This window comes from Diceros bicornis, chromosome 39 (assembly GCF_020826845.1).
Source record: "Diceros bicornis minor isolate mBicDic1 chromosome 39, mDicBic1.mat.cur, whole genome shotgun sequence".
NCBI classification, from domain to species: Eukaryota; Metazoa; Chordata; class Mammalia; order Perissodactyla; family Rhinocerotidae; genus Diceros; species Diceros bicornis.
Genome location: NC_080778.1, coordinates 24,883,235 through 24,902,936, shown reverse-complemented (window position 1 = coordinate 24,902,936; position 19,702 = coordinate 24,883,235). Strand labels below are relative to the sequence as shown.

At 35.8% G+C, this 19,702-nt stretch overlaps 1 protein-coding gene across 3 annotated transcripts in view; it reads left to right on the top strand.

The window, feature by feature from the left end:
• Positions 1-19,702, top strand: part of SHPRH (SNF2 histone linker PHD RING helicase) — a 97,656-nt gene that overhangs the window by 23,320 nt on the left and 54,634 nt on the right. For all 3 annotated transcript variants that reach the window (XM_058534235.1, XM_058534232.1, XM_058534234.1), the window contains exons 5-14: positions 221-299; positions 1,122-1,272; positions 2,424-2,532; positions 3,122-3,378; positions 4,837-5,496; positions 6,778-7,029; positions 7,875-7,953; positions 12,661-12,824; positions 12,931-13,187; positions 14,350-14,471. In XM_058534235.1, the coding sequence (XP_058390218.1) occupies positions 221-299; positions 1,122-1,272; positions 2,424-2,532; positions 3,122-3,378; positions 4,837-5,496; positions 6,778-7,029; positions 7,875-7,953; positions 12,661-12,824; positions 12,931-13,187; positions 14,350-14,471 (2,130 nt within the window). The remainder of the gene's footprint in view (positions 1-220; positions 300-1,121; positions 1,273-2,423; positions 2,533-3,121; positions 3,379-4,836; positions 5,497-6,777; positions 7,030-7,874; positions 7,954-12,660; positions 12,825-12,930; positions 13,188-14,349; positions 14,472-19,702) is intronic.

The following is a 19,702-nucleotide window of genomic DNA, read 5'->3' as shown; positions in this document are numbered from 1 at the left end:
TTTCTGTCTTATCACTTGCTTATGTGGAAAATATTTGTGCCTAAAGCAAAAGAAGCTACAGAGTAATATCTGAAGAAAAGAATGAGAGGAATCCTAACATTTTTCCCATGTGTATGTGGCTTCGCAGGGTGTCCTGTTAACTTATTTTTATTTTAATGTGATTATCTGGCAGAAGGGAAAACAAACAAAAACTTGTTCTTATGGTTTTATTTTTCTTTAGAAAATGCCCTGCACTTCTTATGGCGAGAGATTGTTACACCTGATGGTTTGAAACTCTACTACAATCCGTATACAGGCTGGTAAGACAAAACTTTATTTATGTGCTTGATATTAAAAAATAAATGATTAGGCACATGTGTGTAGTGATGGATTGTAATTAGTATTTAGGTGGTGAACATGTTGTAATCTAGGCAGAAAAAGAGGTATAATGATGTACACCTGAAATTTATGCAGTGTTATAAACCAATGTTACTGCAATAAAAAAAAAATATTATGAAAACTTGTGTGCGATTGGTAGCATGTCTTTAGCCTTGACAGTACCTCAAGAAGGGATACTGAGTTAAAGTCTTTTTAGACATTTTTATTAATAGAATAGATATAGAATTAATAGCACTTGTCATTTTTCAGTAAATGAATGCAGTGTGATAGACTTAAGATGCTTAATTATTGATATTTAAAGAGATTACAGTTCTGTGTAACAGTGTCATCATATTACCATGTACCAATTTTTATATTTTTCATTGAATTTATCAATTTATATTATAAAAAAGTTTTAGGAATCATTAAACATACTTAGTGAGTCAGTAGTTATTGCCCTTCTTATTTTTTTATTCATAGATTCATAAAGGTCACAGAAACAAGGCAGACATGTTTCCTTTTATTTATAGAAAAGAAAAAATGATGGGTATTTACCAATACCACTCCTGTTTCTGCAGACTTAATTGTCAGCTCAGGCAGTTTTTTGATTGTCACAGTTCTTAATACTCGTGACTTAGGGATTTGAATTGTTTAAAATGTAGTTTCAAAAAACTTAGGCTTTTATGCATTTCTTCCAGTTCTCTTTGGAACAGTATAATTTTGATTTGCATTCCTGTGATGTGTTTTCTTGTTTTTTCCTTAAGCATCATCCGCGAGTACCCAAGTGCTGGGCCACAGTTGCTTGGAGGAATCTTAGCAGATGAGATGGGTCTCGGCAAGACGGTGGAGGTGTTGGCTCTGATTCTGACACACACTCGACAAGATGTCAAACAAGATGCTCCCACTCTCCCTGAGGTGGGAGGAGAACTGTAGGGCTTGGGAAAGTAGGGGACGTATGTTCTCAAAAAGCATCATATGTCGAACATTTGCTTGGCACTTAAGTCAACACTTTTTTACTCTGCAGCTAATGATTTACATTAGTTGTTAGTTAACTTCAAGTGGGCACAGAGAATGGGATGTCTGTGACCCGGCAGGGTTTTTTTAAGTGATATTGACCAACTAGGAAGGGGACATGCTGTCATTTACCAGGCTTCCTTCTGGTTGGCAGAGAAACTCCCTCAGGAAAGTACAATTATTTCCTCAAATATTTTGTCACTACTCCAAGTCTCCATATTACCACTAAATATTTCTGAGAGCTATTTTTTAAAAAATTGTACAAATCTCAAATATGTAAATCTTAGAATCTAATAATTAATTAGAATGTTGTTAGTAATTAGATTGCTAGATGAAGCAAACTCTAAGTCCTTGTTCCAAAATATATATAATTGTATTTAAAAAATATAAATTTTAGAATTTACAAAAAAAAAAAATTTCAACTAAGGCAAATATAGCTCACGGCTCATATTTTCCAATAATGAAATTTAAAATCAGCACATTAAATTCTGCTGAAGTGAGGCCACTAATTAAGGGTATAACTGTAACCACCTGTAGTGCCCACCATACTCACAACCTTAGTAATTATATGATCTGTGATCTTTTGATAGGATCAAGTTTGTGAAATTAGCCTTTCAGATTTGAGTAGGGAATAGAAAATATCTATTTCCTTTGTAGAAAGATGGGTTGAAGTATCCAGATTTAATTATCAGTAGCTTCTTTTTGGGATTTTCTGCTCATTAGATATTATAATTCTAAGTTATTTTCAGTGTTATTATAAGTTCAGTGGGTTAATTCAATATTTAAACAAGCCTTAAAAAGTTAATTTCAGAAGTTCCACACTTAACATTTAGGTAATTCAAAATAGTATGCACAATTTTAAAAAGTGATGACTAGCTACAAGTCCTGAAATAAAAAATAAGGTTTGTATGTATGAGTAGCATATTTAGCCCTTTCTTTCATGATTTTTTACAACTCTTTTGCATCTCCTTAATAGAAGGAGTTGCTGTAATAAGTAACTCAGAATACTGAAAGCAAAACACTGTGTGACTACTGAATGTTGTTTATATCAGGGAAAAGTGGTGAATTACTTCATTCCATCACATCAATCTGGAGGAAAAGTTAAAAACACGGAAACCCAGAATATGGAATTTGAACCAAAAGAAAAAGTTCAGTGCCCCCGTAAGTATGAAATCTAAAGAAAATACCTTTTTACAGTGATCTTTGTTATAGTTCTTGCAAACTATCTATAGCAATATCTTGTAATTGTTATGAATAATTGTTTTTACAGTTTATACTTTGCATAAATGGATTCAATTACAAGTCACATTATCTTAACAAGAGTAAAGATTTATTCTTTCATTTGACTTGGTCCAGGTAGTTCTTGCTCAGTCTGTTATGTTTAAATTTCGTCTCGAGCATAGCTACTTCAAAGTCTGCTAGCAAGTGAATGTTTCCCTTACTAATGGCAGCATATACATAGATAACTGGGACAGCTTTTTTTTTTTATAATTTTAAATCTTAGTTGCTCTGTAAGAATAACAAATTAACATGTAATTCTTCCTTAAATTGTTTCTATTACAGTAATTTATTTCCCAATGTATTGAGATAAATTTTTATTACATATTCTTCAAAATGACAATATATCTTCAATAAATCTTTGATTTATTTTTTCTTGACTTTGTCCTCAATGCACATTAAGATTAACTGAGTTTTATTTTCTTTTAATTTTAATTATTTTGACTGAGTTAGCATATCCTTTTGCGTTTAGCTACACGTGTGATGATCCTGACTGCTGTGAAAGAAATGAATGGAAAAAAAGGAGTTTCTATCCTTTCCATCTATAAGTATGTCAGTTCTATATATAGATATGATGTTCAGCGGAACAGGAGTCTTCTGAAACGGATGCTGAAATGTTTAATTTTTGAAGGTCTTGTGAAACAGATCAAAGGCCATGGTTTTTCGGGGACTTTTACATTGGGGAAGAATTATAAGGAAGAGGATATATATGATAAAACAAAAAAGCAGGTAACAGAGCATTTATTAAGTAGCTATATCTGATACCTTACAAAGTAAGTTGACAGATCCCACCTTAGCCCTGAAGCTCTTACAGTCTGAGGATAAAAACAGAAGTTAAGAAAAGCACTTACTGCTGTGACTTTGGTTTTCTGCTTCCTGAACATAAGCTCCATCCCAGAGAAGAGTGCTTCGCACGTAGCACGTACTCAATAAATATTTATTGACTAAATTATAAAATTAGTTGGTTGAGCATGTTATAGTTTAAAACAACTTCTCTGTCCTCATCATGCTGTGGTCAGCAGTTAAAAAGTTTGGTCCGTACTTTAAAATTGTTAATGCTACCTTACATTTATTTGCATAGCGCTTTATATATATTTTGAATCTTTTATATAAATTCTCATTTTTCTCATGTCATCATCTTATAAAATTTTTACACTTTGTTATGAAACTGCTTCTTTTGAGCTAATAATTCCAGTTTGCTTTTAAGAAAATAGTTATAAATTTCTGAACATAAATCTAGAAAAGACTAATGACAATAAGTCAAAGTATGGAGCTACCAGCTTGGCTGCTGTGAAAGACAGCAGACAAAAAAGTTCATTTCCAAAAAGTTCATTTCCTCGAGCAGGGAGTCTAACATTTTATCCCCAGCCAGAGTAGAAGACTGCAGTGAATTTCTGTGCTTTCGGTAATCCTGCCACCAAAAAAAAGAAAATCTCCTTCAGTTAATGCTATTCATTCCATGTTAAGTGTCCCAACTCCTCTGTTCAGCCTTGGCTTTGACGTTACTTCTAGGAAGTTATGCTGGTACCTACCTCCGCATCCTAGCCTCTGTGTGTTATGTACCCCTCTTATGCATCTATAGCGTCATTTTACTTTTTACTGTTCTCTCTTTTCCAAAAGACCCCTTTGAGACCAGGAGCTAAATATTCCTCATAATTGTATCCCCAGCATCTCATATGATGCCTGGCACAGAAATAGCATTCAATAAATAATTGCAAGAGGGGACACAGGTAGAAAGAAGAAAGAAAGAAAGAATTTGCTAATTGCAGTAACTAGTAGATTAACTTGCATTTTTTTAAATGCTATATTTTAGTATTTGCTGTTTTTATAATTGCCCTAGTTTGTATATTTATGTAATATAAATTAGTAGTCTTTTTGATTTAGACAGACTATAAATTATAAGAGGTTGATAGCAAAATATTGGTAACTCCCTTTATCTAATGTTTATTCTCTCCAAATTTTAATTACACAGTTAGTAGAGCTTTCTTCTTCTTTTGGACCTGTAGACTATAGGGAGGGTTCTTCCAGAGATCAGATTGAAAGCCACTGATCAGGAGTGATCCTCCTCAGGGAAAAGGGTAGCAAAGACTGGCTACTGGGTTATTATGTAAAGCACATAAAGTTGGGAATTTAATTTCAGAAGTGTAACTTTGCTGAAATAAATTAAATAAAAAATATTTTTCATAGGTGGTAGGGAGTCCAAGGAAAATTCAGAAAGAGTCAAGAAAATCGGGGAGCAAGGACACAGATTCTGAATACTTGCCATCAAACACCTCTGATGATGATGATGATCCTTACTATTATTACTGTAAGGCCAGGAGAAATCGTAGTAAATTGAGGAAAAAGCCTATTCCAACCACAAAAAAGGGAAAAAGTCAGTGTAACGTCAATCTCAACTCACAAGGTCACTGTCCAGCTGCCAGTGACTCTGGAATTCCAGATGTTACCACATCTAGTGGTACATGTGTCTTTGAAGGCAAACAAGAACATGAAGCAAAGGACCAAGCTGAATCTCTAAACCCCGCTGGTGGTGATGTCCCACTTTCTAATGTCACGAGTCCCTATAATTCCTCGGATTATCGCTTTGAGTGCATATGTGGTGAATTTGACCAAATAGACCATAAGCCTCGTGTTCAGTGCCTGAAATGCCACCTGTGGCAACACGCAAAATGTGTGAATTATGAAGAGAAGAATCTGAAGATTAAGCCTTTTTACTGCCCCCACTGCCTTGTCGCGATGGAGCCAGTGTCCACAAGAGCAACTCTGATCATCTCCCCCAGCTCCATCTGTCATCAGTGGGTGGATGAGATCAACAGGCATGTGAGGTCGTCATCTCTTCGAGTCTTGGTAAGGCAGTCAGGGCCCTTTAACGGGATAGGAAAATGAGAATTTTTACTTCTTTATGATAGTTTTTATAATCTTTGTTGCTTTGTTGTTCATCCCCCTAATTAATTTAATGAGATAGTAAATCAGAACTTGAGAGGAAACTGAGAGTAAAAAGTAGAACAGTAGACTGTTTATTCTTTTCTGACATCAGAAGTTAAAGCATTTTGAGTGGAAAGATGTGAAACCTTTGGAAAAAAAGTCTTGATCATTTAAGTAGAAAAGACTTTGTATAAGCATTTATACTCTCGGAGAGAAATGCAGTCCAGAGGCAGCGTTGTCTAACAGTAGCTACTTGTCTAATCTGCTACCTCTTGGCTCCAGAATTCTCCTCTGAAGTGTCAACTACCTCATCTGCAAAATAAGAATTTACTCATTCAACAAATATTTATTTATTGAGCACCTGTTATGTGCCAGGAACTGTGCTAAGTTCTAAAAACAGTACCTCTCACAGACTTACTGTGAAGATTAAGTGATGTGATAGAGTGCTGGCACATGTCAGTGGTATCTGGTGTTACTGTTTACTAATAGTACCCTTCACGCCCTCAGCTCTTCTTTCCACGCACATGCCGTTGGCGGTTTTCTATATTTCAGCCGCTATAATAGGCCTGGAGAATACAGTAATAAGTAAAACACTGCCTTTGCCGTTGAGGAGCTCTATTCCGTGGGGCAGGCAAACCTTGGTTTGAATCTTAGCTCTACCAGTTTTGAGCAAGTCCCTTCATGTTTCTTACGTGTGGGATAAGAATAATAACAACTACTCACAGGATTGTTGTTGAAGATGGGAGAGAAGCTTAGCACAGTGTCTGAAACATGAAAGGCATTCGGTAAATAATAGTTCTTATTGTTCTACTTTTTCATGCCATTGTGCTTTTGCATGTGCATTGATTCCATCTACCTACCTACCGAGTTCTTTTCCCCTTTTCTCCACCTGTGAGAACTCCTAGATGTTTTGCAAGGTCCACCTCAAGTGTTAACTCCTCTCTGAATTTACCTTCTCAGCCATAGACTTGCTCTCTCCCTGTGATACTGTCACATTTACTGCTGTTACAGGTCCTTTTGCACTGCTTAGGTTATTAGTCTCCACACTAAAATCTTCCTCTAGACAGGTATGGGATGTATCTCATAGCATGTTTGGTCCTAAACAAATAGAAGGGGCTCAATAAGGGTACAGATGAATGAATACTTCAATTATTTTTGATGAGCCTTTCTGCAATAACTGTGTCTGTGCTGATTATTTCCTAGGTATATCAAGGAGTGAAGAAAGATGGCTTTTTACAGCCTCATTTTTTGGCGGAACAGGATATAGTTATCATTACCTATGATGTCCTTCGTTCAGAACTAAACTATGTAGATATCCCACACAGCAATAGTGAGGATGGGCGTCGCTTCCGGAACCAGAAGCGCTATATGGCCATTCCCAGCCCTCTGGTAGCTGTGGAGTGGTGGAGGATCTGCCTGGATGAAGCTCAGATGGTCGAATGTCCTGCTGTCAAAGTGAGAATTTCTGCAGAATCTTGTGAGGGCTGGAGAAGAGAAAAGGGGAAAGGGATTGGGGGAAGCTGTCCATAGAAAATTTAATAGTTTAAGTGTAGTTAACCCACAGTGTTGATATTGGCCAAAAGTTTGCTGTTAAACAGTCTACATTTGCTTCTCTCTCCTGCTATATAAACTACATAACCCTTAGAAATTATTTTGGTACTCCGTGAATCATTGCTTTAGATGTAGTGCTCATGTATATATGAATAAGATGGCAGATCATGTGTGATGCAGATCAAAGTAAACTCTATTTAGGGACTTTTGTAAGCATTTCTGCTACGTGGAAAGCTCATTGTATAGGCTCTGATAGCTTTGGGCCAGAGTTGACTTTTGTAGTTTTTTATCAGAGAGACTAAAAGGTAACAGAAAAATACTACTTTAGAGCATAGAATTTTGATTCAGCCTTTGTCATATGTCTTTATTCTATCTTCTTTGGGCATCTGTTACCTGAACTGAATGTATGAATCATATGTGTTATCACAGTGGTTAATATCTGGAGGATGGGGTGGTCTAGAGGATGTATCATTCGTTCAGAGGGCCTTTTCATTCTACACGTACTTGAACTACCTTTTCTCTTTGGGGAGACACGTGGCAGCCTCCTGCCAATGAGAACCACTGTCCTAGAAGATGCCCTGTTGAATAAGACATTCAACATTGAGTGTGATAACTCTTAAATAGAACATTTGCGTCTGACCTGAAGTATGGCCTTTTGTGGACTCTTTTCATGAGTAAACATATTTCTGACTTTCGCATTTTTCTGTCTTTTTTCTTTTCTTTTGTATCTCACATTTCTCTCTCCTCAGGCTGCAGAAATGGCTCAGCGCTTGAGTGGGATTAATCGCTGGTGCATCAGTGGCACTCCAGTACAGAGAGGACTGGAGGGTAATGTATGGTTTCCTCACACACTGCGTATATTTGAAAAGCTTAGTTATCTTGAAGACAAAGTATTGTTATGTTTAACTTTTGCTGAAATCCTTGTTTAAGTGTTTATACCTGTATTTATATTTGACTCCTATTAGTTTCAAGCATTTATCTTTTTAAAAGGATTCAGATGATTTTTGTTTGTATAAATGAGGGCAGCTGTGTAGTGAGTGGTGTCCGTCTCCTAAGTTGAGTGGTTACTGTGCCTACCTAACTAAGCAGTGTAGATACAGGTCTAAATTGAACTCAGAATTCCAAAGGGCTAGGCAGACAACAGAAAGAACCTGACACGAAAGAAGGGGAGAGAGAGAAGAACAGGAATGAACTTTGACTGGCTAGGTCTACAAAAATAAGGACCATAATTTTTATTGGCTGAATCCATAAATAGTGAGACCATAATTTTACTCATTGTAGAAGTTATAAAATATTAGTTGCTTTATAATGTCATACCTTGCGCTCATACCGTTCTTCCTTCAGCTGTTCCTCTAGGACATTTAGATCGCGTCTAGTCCTCCCTTCCCTCCACACACATTAGAACTCACACTTCCACATTAATATCATTCACATGACTTACTTTTTCCATAGAACAGACACTGCGTTTTTAAAAGTTTTATTCGAGCTGTGAATGTTTAAAACTAAAAGTTTAAATAGATGTTGTTTTGTATAATACATTTCCTGAAAAGCTGTCATCAAAATGTAGTTAGATTATAAGTAATCTTGGAGTCCTATGGCAAACATTCATCCTGAAAACTTTTTCTGAAAATTCAGGTTTTCATATGTTGTTTGTTTTCAGCAGGATGACTTATTCTGCTAAAATAAAAATAGCAACATCAATTACTGTGACCTGCAAAACTATATGTATATATTTTTTTTTCTTTTTGTTGAGGAGGATTGGCCCTGAGCTAACATCCTTGCCAATCTTCCTCTATTTTGTATGTGGGACGCCACCACAGCATAACTTGATGAGCGGTGTGTAGGTCTGCACCCAGGATCCGAACCCACGAACCCTGGGCCACCGAAGCAGAGCACGTGAAGCCAACCACTACACCACCAGGCAGGCCCCAAAAACAATATATTTTTTGATGGTTATTGTTAGGGAAAAATAAGTTTTCTAATAAGATTTTAAGTATATAAATATTTGCATAATTTTAGTAAGATACATATTTATAGAATATATCAGGCTAATTAAAAGGCCATATTTAGTGATCTGCTGTTACATTTGGAAACTGCCCAATTTGTAGATATTTAGATATTCATAGGATCTCATTCAGCTCAAAAGTTAGCAGAGAAGGTCCAGAAAAAAGAAAATGACTATCAGAGTTACCTTTTCCTAGTTTTAATGTTGAAAGAATATGAACAGTAATTCCTCAGTTCTTTGGGTTGGTTATTTTGGATATATAAGATATTGGCAGGTGTTTTGAGCACTTGTCATCATTCAATAAATTCTTGAGTAATTTTTTTAAATGGCTTTATTGAGGTATAAATGACATATAATAAAACCATAAAGATTTAAAATGTAAAATCTATAAACTTTGGGCATATTCGTATACTCGTGAATCTGTTTCCACAATCAAGACAGTGAACCTCAAAAGTTTCCTCGTGCGCAAGTTACCTACAAAAGAGCTTTCCAAACTTTATGGAATTTTGGTTTGTCTTTCCTGTTTGCTTCCATAACTCTCTGATGACTTTAACGCTGTGATTCTTGCAGTGTATCTGTTCTTTCTGTAGTTGTTGCAGTGGGAATGTTAGCCTGCCAGGACTTACTATGTTGTATTTGGAAGTGGAAGTCGCGTTTGTTTTCCTTTTGTGTTAGACCAGGGTTTCTCAGCATTAGCCCCATTGACATTTAGGGCCAGATGAACCTTTTGTGTTGGGAGCTGTCCCATGCATTTGGGATATTTAGCTTCTACTCATTAGATGCTGGTAGCACTCCTGCAGTTGTGACACCCACAGATGTCTGCAGGCATTGCAAATGTCCCCTGGGGGCAAAGTCACACCCCTCCACCTCAGTTGAGAGCCGCTGTGCTAGACTGATAGAGATGAATCAGATTTGATGATTTATTAATTAGCAACAACCTAGAGATCTTGTGAATCCCAGGTTGGCCACATACTGAGCAGGAATTGAGGCTAGAATGTTTTCATTCCATAGTTTGCCAGGCCTTAGTATGTTTCTACAGGCAGGCTGAAATAATGTCAGTCTACCTGGAAAGTCAAATAGGCAAGGACACTGCTCCTCTCACCCTCCACACCTCATGTCTGTATAATATACTTGTTTGTATAGTATACAAAGCATTGGCTTTGGGGGATATATGAGCCTGGATTCACATTCTGACTTATTAGTTGTATGTCCATAAACAAATTACTTAAACATTCAAATCCTTATTTTCCTTATTTGTAAAATAAGGTGTTTTAATGATTAATTATAATCAAGTATGCAAAGCATTTAGTGCAGTACCTGGCAGATATTAAATATTCACTGAATGATAGCTGCTTCCACTGCAGTTTTTGTTCTTATTTTCCGTTTACATATTCGTTTATTTATTTTAGTTTCTTTGGAAACGTAGACCTTAAATAACTTAAGTACTTTGTAGTGCCTCTATTGGTCCACTTATTCTTTGTGAGGTATAATAGTGAAGAGAAGATAGACAAGGGCCCTGACCTTATTGAGCGTACGGCTTAGAGGGGAAGATAGAGTTATTAATATGTAAACAAATATGAGATTGCAATGAAGACAACTTTCACGTATGAGATAAGTATAAAATTCTAACTATCATAGGTTTCATAAAAGGATGTCTAGTTCTGTGACATCACATAATAGGGAGGCAGAAGGAAGTGACAGCTGAGCCAAGATCTGAAACGTTAACATGAGCTAGGTAAAGAGGGAGGGAGGAAATCTCTGTTGTAGAGGAAACAGAAGATATAAAGATCATATGGCAGAAGGAGACCCAAGAATATCAGTGTTGCTAGAGTTCAGAGAGCCAGGAAAACATGGTAGGTCGAGAGACTGAATAGATGGATATAGACCAGACCATGGAGGACATTGTAAGCCATGATAAAGAATTTTATTTTCTTAAGAACAGTAAGAGTTATTGAAAGAATTTAAAGTGGTTGAGAATCATCTTTGGTTAGATTTATATTTCAAAGATCACTCTAGTTACGGTGGGGAGAATCGTTTAGAAGTGGGGCAGAGTGGATGGTGTAGGATATGAGTTGGTTGGCTACAATAAGTAATCTAGGCAAGGGATGCCAGCACTTTTGCTTTACTAGGGTTGTCCTGAAGAAATGGAAAAAGTGGATAAGGAAAAATAAACAAGGCTTATTGAATGGTGGGTAGATGCCAAGACTTCTGACTTGCATAACTCCATGGATGGTGACAGAATTCACCAGTGAATAGCACTAGAAGAGAAGCATGTTCGGGCAGAAAGATTATGAATTTAGTTTTTGCAAATTGAGTTTGAAGCAACTTTAGACCTCAAAGAAGAGGTAGCACATAGGCAGTTGGATTGATTTGAACAGAAAATATAAATCTGTGGTTGTCTGTGTACGGGCAGTGGTTCTTTCAGATGTTACCAGCTCTCAGGAACCGGCAAAGTAACTTAATTCAACCTAAAGATTTGTTGATCATCTTCAGAATAAATGTTGTAGGTACAGTCATGGCCTTTTTTAAAAAAATTTTTATGGCCTCTAAAGAAAATATATGCCCATTGTTCACTTGTTTAACAATACAGAAAAATATAAAGAAAATTACCCTCAGCCATAATCTTCATTTGGAGACATAACCACTGTTTTAACCTTTTCTGTACAAATGTTTATATAATTGTTGTCATAGTGCATGCATGATTTTATATTCTGTTTATTTTTCACTTAACGTGGTATCCTAAGCAGTTTTTCGTGTTTTAAAAATTCATCATAAATGTGTAAAAAACTGCTTAGGGTATAATGTTAAGTGGGCAAAAAAAATGGAATGTAAAATTGAGTATGCCCAATCAAGAAGTACCATGCTGTAAATCTAACAAACACAAGACCTGCTGGATCAGAAAAAGAAAGGTTCTGTCTTATAGGAGGGGTACCGTAATTTATTTAGTCATTCTTTTACTTGAGTCATTTTTATTCTGTATATTGTTGCTCTCAATATTGCTGTGTGGCTAAATCTTGTCTGTATTTTTTATTATTGTCTTACACTTGTTCCCTAGAAGTACAATTATTAGACCAAAAGATATGAGCGATATTAGATCAGAGAATATTTTTCATATCCCCTATGTAATTAGAACTTTTTTTTCTAATCCAGCAAGTCTTGCATCGGTTAGTTTCAGTGCATGATACTTCTTATATATTTCTCGATCAGGCATACACAATTGAGTAGTTTTCTGGTTTTACTTCTGACGGAAATTTCAGACTTTTGAATCAAGTACAAGCTTTGTGTAGTGGTTCCATAAACTTTGAAACATTTTAGCTCCTAGCACACAATTTTGCTATACAAAATCAACACTCAATGAATGTAAGTTGACGTGGAATTAACTTTCAGATTCAAGAGCCTATGCAATCTACATTGTAATTCATGGAAAGTGCCATGGCTGTGTAACATCAATGAAAGTGGTCATTCGAAATAGTAATGAGGAAATACAGAAACAGTTATTCTCAGTGACCTTTTTTCTTTTCTTCTTTCAGATCTTTTTGGGTTAGTGGTCTTTCTCGGTATTGAGCCTTACTGTGTCAGGCACTGGTGGGTTCGCCTTCTCTATCGCCCTTACTGCAAGACGAATCCTCAGCTCCTCTACAGCTTTATTGCCAAGATACTCTGGAGGTCTGCAAAGAAAGACGTGATTGACCAAGTCAGTAGGATAAGTTTTTCTTAAGGGTATTACAAGGAAGAAGAAGCAGAGTTGAGACGGAAAGTTAAATTTCAAGGTGAAATCATATCTCTTCCTCTCCCCGCAGATCCAGATACCGCCTCAGACAGAAGAAATACACTGGCTCCATTTCTCTCCGGTGGAAAGACATTTCTACCACCGTCAGCGTGAGGTGTGCTGCCAGGATGCAGTAGTAAAACTCAGGAAGATCGCCGACTGGGCTCTCAAGCTCAGCAGCCTGGACCGCAGGACGGTCACCCCCATCCTGCACCCGTTGCTGCGGCTCAGGCAGGCCTGCTGCCACCCACAGGCCGTCCGCGGGGAGTTCCTGCCCCTGCAGAAAAGGTTTCCTTACAACTTCTTACACTGCAGTGACCGTATAGGAGTAGCAGACAGTGTGTGAGCAGTCAGCTTCGCAGCCCACGGTCTGGTGAGGCTCTTATAACTGAGTGCCAGTTACGTGCAGCAGCGTGGTGGTTTCCCTTTGGTAGGGAACCCAGCTTGTGAAGGAGAATCACATCACCAAAACTATTTCTGTGGTTTTGAACATTGCTTTTAAAATTAGGACTATTCAGGAGTTTTATTGTTTTACTTTGTGTGTTTGCTGCACTCCAGATATGAAAGGCTTTTGTCCTTTTCTTGTTATACTTTTTTGTTCCCACATCAGGTCATGGGATAAATCAGATATCCATTAAATGTTTTCTTTGTAATTGTGCTAACTACGTCTCTTTGATTATTTCATCTTAACACTTGAAAGTATTTATGTCCACAATACTGACTGTGCTAGAGTTGTTTGCTCAGCAGACAACGACTCAGGAACTGACCTTCTTTTTTAGCACCTGGTGTTAAAAAGATAGTCTTTCAGGTGCTATGAGCGATATAAGGAGAAAGTAGGTGTTGTCCTTGCCTTTAAGCAGTTTATGGACAAATGAAAGAGATGACAAAGGTTGTAGATTTCTGTTACATAAGGCCAGCATGGTATATTTCACAAGAGGTACATATAAATTGCTATGGACAATTAGAGTATGGAACAATTTCTGTGTAAATGGTTAGTGTTTGACAGCCTTCTAGTGGAAACGGCATTTGATCAGATCCTTGGAGAATCTTCATTTTTTTTTTATAGATAAGGAAAATTCAGGCTCGTGAAGATTAATTAAGTTATGATGCTGGGATTCAGACTCAGTCTTACATTCTAACACCTCTACTGTTTCAAATATATCATGTTGTACTTTGTACTTTAGGAAGATTTTTCTAATTCCATTCTCCATTGACTGAAATGGGAAAAAGGTAAAGAATGACGGAATCAGAAGGATGCTTGCTAGAATAGTAAGAGGTAATTAAGTTAAAAGTGATAGTGGTAAAAATGGAGGTGAAGAGAAAGATGTTGAAGGTATCACAAAGAGTCTGTGGGAGTCTGATACTCTTTATCTTACGTGATGTCATACTCTCAGTGAAATAACACTTAGGATTTTTTTTCTGGTTGTAAACAGTCTGCCTTTTCTTTTAGCACCATGACAATGGAAGAGCTGCTGACGTCTCTGCAGAAGAAATGTGGCACTGAGTGTGAAGAAGCACATCGGCAGCTAGTCTGCGCTCTCAATGGCTTAGCGGGCATCCACATCATTAAAGGTAGAAGGTGATTGCTTTGTTGTCTCTGCCTCTTCCAAGTACTTATTGAGGAAGATTAGTTATAACAGTAATCAAAATCCCCCAAGAAAGACACTTTCACACACTACTGAGCATAATTTAAATAGGTTCAACCTAATGGAGAACAGATATGCAGAGCATTTCAAAAACATTCCAAGTTTACATATGCTTTCACCAAACATTTCCACTTTTAGAAGTTTCTTACAGGGAAATTGGGATATGAACAAAGATTCAGCTATAAGTTATTAATCTTATTGTATAATAAGGAACAACTGAAAACAACCAAAATGTCTAGAAATAGAAGAATGGTTAAATTTTGACACATTCAAGGGGATACATTGGTCATTGATTTACAAAATAATATTGTCTGTAAATTCATTCTTTCAACAAATATTAAGATTATCTGCTGTGTGCCAGGTGTGATCTGGGTACTAAAGATGACATAATAAAACAAGGTAAAGTCTCTGATCTTGTGGACCTTAAATTCTTAACAGAGGGAGACAAATACGTAATGTGTATGGGTATAGTTATGGTGTTATATACTATGCACAAATTTAAGCAGGTTGGAAAGAGAGTCTTATATTTCACAGAAAGATGCTTACTTAGTGTTTCCCATCTCTCAGCGATCACTGTTTTTTGTTGCCTGATGTCCAGTGTCTTACAGAGTATTGTTTCATATATATTTTGTCTGTTATATTAGTTGTTTCAGGAAGGAGGATAAATCCATTGTGTGTTATTCTGTCTTGGCCAGAAGCAGAAGTTATATAACTGGCTCTTTTAATGAGCACGATTTAGTAAGCACCTTTCATATAAATATGAGAATCATTATAATTGTCATAGGTTCAATAGTAAAGGTTAAACATATTGAGTAGAGACATTGAAACATAAATTCACACTTCTAGAGATGCACATTTCAGTACCTGATATGGAAATTACACTTAATAAATAGCAGTTCAGACACTGCATAAAAAAATCAGTAAAGTTGAAGAATAGACTAGTAATAGAAACTATCCAACATGAAAAACAAATAGAATAAAGACTGAAAAATTTGAAAAGAACAACAATGAGATTGTGGACAACTTCTTGTGGCGTAATATAAATGTATTGGAGTCTCTGAAGAAGAAAAAAATACATAAAGGAACGTATTGTGGAATTTTTAACATGTAAATGTAAAACCTACAACAACTGTAGCACAAAGTCTGGGAGGGGACAAATGGATATATAATATAAAGTTTTTGTACTTTATATGAAGTGGTGTAATAGCACATGACAGTAGACTGTGACAAGTCAAAATACGTGCTGTACATCCTAAAGCAACACAGGAAAGAGTTAGAGGTAATAATCTAAAAGAGGAGGTAAAAAGGAATAATAAAAAATCCTCAATCTAAAAAGGCAGAAAAAAAACGGAACAGAAGACAGATGAGACAAATATAAAACAAATAGCAAGACAGTAGATTTAAACCCAAGCATATCAGTGATCACGTTAAATGTAATGATCTAAACACCCCAGTTAGAAAGCAGAGATTCTCCGAATGGATAAATAAACAAAAAGCAATAACCAGTAATCTACTGTCTACTAAAGAAACCCACTTTAAAGATGCAAATATAAAAAGATGGAAGAAGTTATACCATGTTAACGCTAATCAAAAGAAAGCTGGAGTGACCGTGTTACTGTCAGGCAAAGAATATTACCAAGGATAAAGAGTGTTATTTCATCACTGGAAAATAACAATCCTAAATGTTTATGCACTTAAAATCAGGGCTTCAAAATAAATAAAACAAAAAGTGATAGAACTGCAATGAGAAATAGACAAATCTGTGATTGTAGTTAGAGATTTCAACATCCCCCTCTCAATTATTGATAGAACAAGAAAGCAGAAAATAAGTAAGGACATAGAAAGCTCAATACTATCATCTAAGTGATATAATCAACAGTTATGGAACACTTTACCCAACCCAACATGCTTTTCAAATGCACATGGAATGTTTATCAAGACGGCATATTCTGGGCTGTAAAACAAGTCAGTGAATTTAAATGGATTCAAGTCTTACAAAGTGTGTTCTCTGACCACAGTGGAATTAAGTTAGATATCAAATAGAAAGATAACTGGAAAGTCCTCAAATATTTGGAAACTAAACAAAATACCTCTAAATAATCGTTGGTTAAAGAATAAATCAAAAGGGAAACTGGGAAGTATTTTGAAGTGAATTAAAATGAAAACAATGTTTCAAGATTTGTGGAATGTAGCAAATCAGTAATTAAAAGGAAATTCATAGGACTAAACACCTATATTAGAAAAGAAGAAAGTTTTAAATCAGTGGCTTCCGTTGATACCTTAAGAAACTAAAAAAAGAAGAACGAATGAAATACAAAGTCAGCAAAAGACAGGAAATAGTAAAGATCAATGCAGGAATCAATTAAAAGGAAAGCAGAAAACCCATAGAGAAAAACAGTGAAATCAAAAGCTGATTCTTTGAGAAGATGGATAAAAATTAATAAACCTCTAGTCAAACTGTTCAGAAAAAGAAACGACACAGATTACCATTATCAGGAATCAGGAATGAGAGAGGTTACATCACTACAGATTCTATAGATATTTAAAAGTATCATAAAGGAATATTATGAACAACTTTATGCCAAAAATTTGACAACTTAGATAAGTGGGCAAATGCTTTGGAAGACACAGACTACCAAAATTCACTCAAGAAGTCAGGCTACTGAAACTGACTTCAGGAGGAAATAGATAACCGGCATAGCCGCCTGTTTATTGAAGAAATTAATTATATAGTTAAAAAACTTACCACAAAGAAAATTCTAGGCCCAAATGACTTCATTGGTGGATTCTACCAAACATTTAAGGAAGAAATAATATTAAATCTATATAAACCTCCAAAAAACAGAAAAGGAAGGAATACTTCCCAACTTATATTAAGGCAACGTTACCCTGATTGCAAAACCAGACAGAAACGTTACAAGAAAACAAAACTACAGACCAGTATCACTCAAGAACATAAATGCAAAATTCTTTAAAAGTGTTTAACAAAGTGAACCCAACAACATATGAAAAGGATAATCCCTTATGACCAAGTGGAGTTTATCCTGGGAATGCGAGATTGGCTTAATATTCAAAAATCAATTAATATAATTCACCAAATTAGCAACTAAAAAAGAAACTTTGTGATCATCTCAATAAGTGTAGGAAAAGTATTTGACGGAATTCAACGTTCATTCCTGATAAAAACTTTCAGGGACTGGCCTCGTGGTGTAGTGGTTAAGTTCACGTGCTCAGCTGCGTTGGCCCGGGGTTCACAGGTTTGGATCCCAGGTGCAGACCAATGCACTGCCTATCAAGCCATGCTGTGGCAGGCGTCCCATGTATAAAGTTAGAGGAAGATGGGCACAGATGTTAGCCAAGGGCCAATCTTCCTGAGCAAAAAGAGAAGGATTGGCAAGAGATGTTAGCTCAGGGCTAATCTTCCTCACCACAAAAAAAAAAAAAAAAACTTTCAGCAATCTAGGTATCAAGTAGAATTTTCTCACTCTTATAAAAGGCATCTATAAAAGACCTACAGCTAATGTTGTACCTAACAGTTGAAAACTGAATGCTTTCCCTCTAAGATCATAAGTCAAGAATCTTTCCTCTCCACTTCTATTCAACATGGTACCAGCGTTCTCTCCAGTGCTGTAAGACAAGTAAAAGAAATACAAGCTATCAGATGGGGAAAAAAATAAAACTATCTGCTGCAATATGATTGTCTCTGTAGGAAAACTACTAGAACTAATAAGTGAGTTTTGCAAGGTTGCATCATACAAGGTGAATATATAAAAATTGATTTAATTCCTATATATTAGGAATGAAAAATTAGAAATTATAGCAACAACATCATTCATAGTAGTATCAAAAAAATGTGAATAACTTAGGCATCAACTTGAAAAAAAGATGTATAACATCTATACAAAAATCACAGAAACATTGTGAATTATAAGCATTGTTGAGAGAAATTAAAGAACACCTAATTATATCATGTTCATGGAGCAGAAGACTCAATATTATCAAGATGCTGATTCATCCTAAATTGATATATATAGTCAATGCAGTCAAAGTTTCCCAATCAAGATTTCTGCAGGCTGTTTCATAGAAGTTGACAAGCTGATTCCAAAATTCACCTAGACCAGCCAAAACAACTTTGGAAAAGAACCAAACAGTTGGAAGATTTATACTACCTGAATCAAGACTTATTTTAAAGCTACAGTAATCAAGACAGTGTGACATCGGCGTAAAGATAGGCAAGTAGACCAATGGAACAGAATAGAGTCCAGAAACAGTCCTGCTTATTCATGATCAGTTGATTTTTTTTAACAAAGATGCAAAGGCATTTCAGTGGAGAAAAGTTAGTGTTTTCAGTAAATGGTGCTGGAACAATTAGTTATCCATATTCAAAAATGAAGCTTCAACTTTCCACTACAATAAAAATTTCAAAATAAAGAGGATATTAAACTGAAATTGAAACTTCTAGAAGAAAACAGGATAGAATATTTGTGATTTGGGATTAGGCAAAGATTTCTTAGGTATGACACCAAAAGCAAAATCCATAAAAGAAAAAGTGATAAATTTGACTTCATCAAAATTAATAACCTTTACTTTTCAAAAGGCGCTCTTAAGAAAATAAAAAGATAAGGCATTGAATAGAAAAAATATTTGCAAATCACATATCTGAGAAAACACTTGTATCCAGAATATAAAAAGAACCATTAAAAACCAATAATAAGGAAACAACCCAATGAAAATAGGCAAAATATTTGAACAGAGACTTCAGTGAATATATAGAGATGACAAAAAGAACATGAAAAGGTAGTCAACATCATTAGTCATTAGGTGTATGCAAATTCAAACCACAGAGATATTACTATGCCCTATTAGAATGGCTTAGAGTAAACAGATCAAATGTTGGCAAGGATGTGAAAGCAATGGGAATTCTCATTCGTGCACTGATGATGAAAATAGAAAATTGTATGACCAGCTTCCTATTACTTCATGTACTCATTAGCTTCATTTCTATGAGTCAACTTACTTCTATAACTTGAAGTTAACTCACTGCCTCTACCTTTGTGTTAGAATCGTTCATTCTTTGCAGCAATTTATTCTAGATTGTCTTCATGATGACTTTCCTGGCTATCTGAAGTCAAGTGTTACTTTTTTGCAACTTTAATG